This window comes from Perca fluviatilis, chromosome 12 (genome assembly GCF_010015445.1).
Source record: "Perca fluviatilis chromosome 12, GENO_Pfluv_1.0, whole genome shotgun sequence".
Taxonomy (NCBI): Eukaryota; Metazoa; Chordata; class Actinopteri; order Perciformes; family Percidae; genus Perca; species Perca fluviatilis.
Window position 1 is genome coordinate 29,686,902 of NC_053123.1, and position 5,517 is coordinate 29,692,418.

Here is a 5,517-nt window from a genome sequence, read left to right on the forward strand (position 1 = left end):
GTGGTGAAGGACGAGGTAGAAGAGGAGGACGTGGTGAAAGACGAGGTGGAGGAGGAGTAAGGGCAAGGAGACAAGCAGTCTCGGATGAAATTCGAGCCACTTTAGTGGACCACGTTGTTGTCCATGGTATGACCATGAGGGAGGCTGGGCAACGAGTCCAGCCTAATTTGAGTCGCTTCACCGTCGCCTCCATCATCAGAACCTTCAGGGAGGAAACCCAGGTAGGTGTACTTCCAGTACGACTGCTCTGTACAGAAACTTTTGAGTGCTGTACTCTGTGCTTTGACATCACATGCACTGTTGTACTATGCTTCTGTAATACTAAATAAATCCATAAAATTTACAGTAATGCGTGCTTCTATTTTTGTAGGATACAGAGACGACCGTCTGGTGGTGGGAGGCTAAGGCTTTTGTCAGAGGAGCAAGAGAGGGAGCTTGTAAACATGGTCATTGCCAATAATGTAATCCGCCTGCGAGAGATTCAAAGGAGAGTGATTGAGGATAATAATCATTTTCAAGGAATAAATTCCATCAGCCTTTCCACAATTGATCGCATCCTCCAAAAGCATCGGTTCCGGATGAAACAGGCGTCCCTTTTGAACGAAACTGACCAACGAGTGGAATATGTTCAGGTATGACTTTTGATATTGTATGAAGTATTGTGCACCATCACAGTATAGCAGTTTATGCTGCCATTTGTGCCCTCTTGAACTGTGCTTCAGGGTAGTGATATACTCTATTGTGTTTTGATGTGTTTTGCAGAGAATCTTTGAGATTGAAGGCTGGCCTGTTCCACCTGAAATTATCTTTGTGGATGAGGCTGGTTTCAACCTCACCAAAAGAAGGAGAAGGGGGAGGAATATAATCGGCCATCGGGCTATTGTAAATGTCCCTGGTCAGCGTGGAGGGAATGTCACGATGTGCGCAGCCATCAGCCAACGAGGGGTACTCCACCGCCATGCCAGTCTAGGACCCTATAATACTATGCTCCTTCTTGCATTCCTTGACGGTCAAAGAGAGCATATGTTCCAGCTGGACCACAGGGAACCAGCACAACCAGAGCACCCTCACTATGTTGTTGTTTGGGATAACGTCAGCTTCCATCGCGCTGCTCTGGTTCGTGACTGGTTTACCGATAACCCAATATTTTCCAACCTCTTTCTGCCTGCATACTCTCCATTTCTTAACCCAGTAGAGGAGTTTTTTTCGGCATGGCGGTGGAAAGTGTATGACCGAGAACCTTATATGCGTGTTCACCTCCTTCAGGCCATGGAAGAAGCCTGCCTAGACATATCAGTAGATTCGTGCCAGGGGTGGATCAGGCATGCAAGAGGATTTTATCCCCGCTGCCTGGCTAGGGCCAATATAGCCTGTGATGTGGACGAGATTCTCTGGCCTGACCCAGAGCAAAGGCGGGATGCTGATGCAGAATAATTTTTTTTCTTTTTTTTTTTCTGTGTAGTACTGTAATACAGTAATGAATAAAATGTGCCAATGTAACCATTGGTTGTGTCTTGTGTTCATCTGAAAAGGTTTGTGGCAACATAACTTAACAGTTTTGGAAATGTTGTTTTGAATTTGTTACACCAGTGTGTAAAAGTAAGTTTCAGTGTGTATGTTGTGACGGCTTGTGTGTCCCGTCTGAGGTCAAAGTTTGGTTTTTCAGCAAGAGTTAATGGTTTTGATATAGTGCTTCATTTTGACCTGAAAATAGGATGTTTGGTGAATTGGGTGAGACGTTATGGATTTGTGTTTACTGTTTTGAGAATACGAGGCATAGTTTCAAGAAATGTGTTTAAGCAATCGAGGAAAAACTGTAATATGTAAAGTAACTAAAGCTGTCAGATGAATGTAGTGGAGTAAAAAGTACAATATTTCTCTCTGAAATGTAGTGGAGTAGAAGTAGAAAGTGCCATGAAAAGTACCTCAAATTTGTACTTAAAGGTGCAGTAGGTAAGCCTTATAAAATTAACTTTACACACCTACAGCCTGTAGTGTGATTTGCAAGAATCCACCGCTCCCTGTTCAGATGCACCAATCACGGCCGGGGGTGGGGGGGGTGTCTAACTGCGTGTCAATCACTGCTCATGCACACACATTCATTCTAGGGGGTGGGGGGGGACTTAGGAGACTGTTTTGGGCTTTAGCGGAAAGGGGGAGGGACTGAGAAGTTGTCGTCTACAGCACCTTTAAGTACAGTACTTGAGTAAATGTACTTAGTTACATTCCACCACTGGCTACAGCCACCCCCAGGTAAAAGTCCTGCATTCTAAAATCTTACTTAAGTAAAATAAACGTGTGAACATCAAAATATACTTAAAGTATCAAAAGTAAAAAAATGGCTCGTTTCAGATGTATGTATATTAAATGACTGGATTATAATTATTGATTGCATTAATGTGCATCACTTTAATGTTGCAGCCGGTAAAGGTGGAGGTAATTTTAGTGACTTTATACACTGCTGGGTAGAGTCATCTTTAATCTTTTTTATTTATAAAAGTTATTAATATGCTGCAAATTTATCATATATTGGTGTACTTTTGTTCCGATTGTTTTCAGATATATATACTTCTTTCTTTTTGCGTGATGAAACATAAACCATGTTATGTTCATGTTATTAGTAACGCCTGTTTCCTACTATGACAAGTCAAAATGTCTGCTGTGAAAAACAGAGATTATTAAATACATGAAGCATCATGGGATGATCTTCTGCTGGAGGACGCGACTGTGTATTGGATGATTGATGTATTTGGTAATGGCTCCATCTAGTGTTGAGGAGAGAGGAAGTGTCCACTGAAGTACATGTTTCTACCTTGTTCTTGCCACTTGTACTTCACTTTAGTATTTCCATTTCTTAATACTTTGTTATTCTACTCCACCACAAGTCAGAAGGATACATTGTACTTTTTATTTACACTTTCTCACTACATTTCTTTAACAGCTTTAGTTAGGTTGTTAGGAAGCTCAACACCTTCCCCTCCCTACCTCACCCTCCCTCCCTCCCCTCGCCCCCAAGAACTCTGGACTCTGACTGCCCCCCATTAGGCTCAGCACCGGCCACTTTATTATAAAGACATTCAGGAACTCTTCCTTTTAATTACACATTTCACTATCTTTATCTTTAGTTTTCTGTACTGTTTTATTTTGCCTTACATTTGCACTATTTAGAATGTATTACTGTAGTGTACATCTTACTTATTTTTTTGCGTGTATATATAACTTATCTTTCTTTAGCTTGTTTGTATATATTTCTTATCTTTTTTATATTATACTTGTTGTACGTACTTCCGACTTTGCGTGGAATACCTGCAGAACAGGGACATGGAAGTAGTTCTTTTGTAGATTATAGTGAATTTATGTGTGTTGTAGCAGTGTTTTGCCATTGAGAACGAGGTAGCATGCTAGCGCTAGCATGCTAGCGGTTAGCCACCTCGTCTCGGCTGCTGACGTAGAAAGCCGTGCAGATTTTGAACAACTCACCCGGAGACTGAAGGCAGAAGACATTCAGAAACCATATCTCACTCAAAACAGCATGGATGGATTTTTTTCCAAGTTTGTATGCGTGTGGAAGCACCAGAGACACAAAATAACACCCCAAATCCCAGAAAAGTGATTTTTTTTCATAATATGGGCACTTTAAAGAGTGCAGGTGTGAGATGCTGCTGCCACTTTGACCCAGGAGAGAGAGATTTACAAAACATTAAAACATCGGTACACAACACCTCTTCGTCTTTACATGCAAATATTCCCCATGGAGCATCCCGAACACTTTGACATGCAGATGCTCCCCCGCACACCTGGCAGTGGGTGTAAGTGTGTGTGATGATCTGCAGTGCATCTGCAAACAGTGAGAAAAACATCCCCATTTGGAGAGATTTAATGGAAATGGAAGCCGACACAAGAATCTCCTCCGAAGAAACAAAACCGTGGACCTTGTTGATAATCGCGTGCGGATTGATTAACTCTAACACTGTAATGATTGCATGGCTTAACAGTCCCTCAGCTGGTCTAAAAGTATGGGAAACAAAGGGAGGTTGCCACCCAGGTAGCGGATTACTGCGGCCGGTTTTACAGCCAAATGTTTTATACAACTGTCTACGTGACTAATGGAAGAGTAAACACCCCTAAAAGGTTTAACATGGTCCAATAAAAACAGAAAATTAAACTTAGGCGTATAAATGTGCCTTAAGAGGACACCTAGCTTGACCAGGTTAGTTCAGTTGGTAGAGCAGGCGCACATATTTAGAGGTTTAGTCCTCGACGCAGTGGCTGTGGGTTCGACTCCGACCTGCGGCACTTTGCTGCGTGTTGATCCCCTTCTCTCTACCCTTTCCAGTCTAAGCTGTCGTATAAACAATAAAGGCCTAAAAATGCCAAAAAAATAAATGTGCCTAAAGACAATATTTACATGAGAAGGAGTTTGGAGTTTGTTTAAGGGGTTTTGGTCGGACCGTGGTCTAGCACGGCCTAGGACCAGCCCTATGACCTCGAACCCGCTGCCCCGCTGCCACTGAGTCACTAAGTGATGCAGTAACACCATTGGTCGGCGTGAGTGTGATGTAAGTGATGGGTCACTAAGTGATGGTGTTTCTCCATTGGCCGTCGCCCTTTCAAAATGTATTTGTGCGACAGGCTTTTACCCCCACTAAAGCTATTTATGAGAATCAGATCATTTATATCATCTATAATATGTCTTCTATTTTGTTTTTTATATAGATTATCAGTGGGTTTTCTTGCAAGATTCGCTCGTGGCTCGCAGAAAAAATATCAGTCAGTGAAAAACAATTGCTCCAGATCACGAGCCAACGTGGAGCTCCTTGCCGCAGCGCATGCTGTATGAATTTCATTTAATATTTCATGTGGCGTTTCTTTTTTGACGAGGTGCAAATGTTCCACCAAAACAAGTTCCTTCCCGAGATCAGTTTTGCAGAGCCACCGTCGCTGGGTCCAGAGCTTAGCGCCGCCCAAGACGATTGTGATTGGTTTAAAGAAATGTAAACAACCCAGAGCGGTTTTTTCCCCCTCCTATCCCAGAATGCATCTGTGGTGTAGCCAGACCTTACTCCACAGCGCTGCGGAGATAGGTCTAGCAATGCAAGACTAGGCAATGTGACACTACCGGGACCACTACAGATGACCATTTAATAATTATATTCACATTATACCACCAGTGATGATCCCTTTAACACATTAACCATGCACAGTTCCACCATGTACTAGGTTTTTGAGCGAGTCTTGTTTTTTCAAGGTCCTGAGGAGACAAACAACCAACAGAGAACAGCATACACCTGTCTACTGACCACACTGAACATTTGACACATCCCCACACACACACACACACACACACACACACACACACACACACACACACACACACACACACACACACACACACACACACACACACACACACAGATCTCAGAGAGACTTTCTCACACCATGGTGGCAGCGTAGCATGAAGGCACGATTTTCAGCAGCAGAGGGACACTTGAAGATGGAGTCGCATTCCTCTTTCAC

The 5,517-nt window shown here is 42.9% G+C and overlaps 1 protein-coding gene across 1 annotated transcript; it reads left to right on the forward strand.

The window, feature by feature from the left end:
- Positions 1-1,434, forward strand: LOC120569381. Its single transcript, XM_039817257.1, has 3 exons — positions 1-221; positions 371-632; positions 763-1,434. Exons 2-3 carry the CDS (start codon positions 444-446, stop codon positions 1,432-1,434), a joined length of 861 nt encoding a protein of 286 aa, XP_039673191.1. The 5' UTR covers positions 1-221; positions 371-443.
- Positions 1,435-5,517: the final 4,083 nt, after the last annotated feature.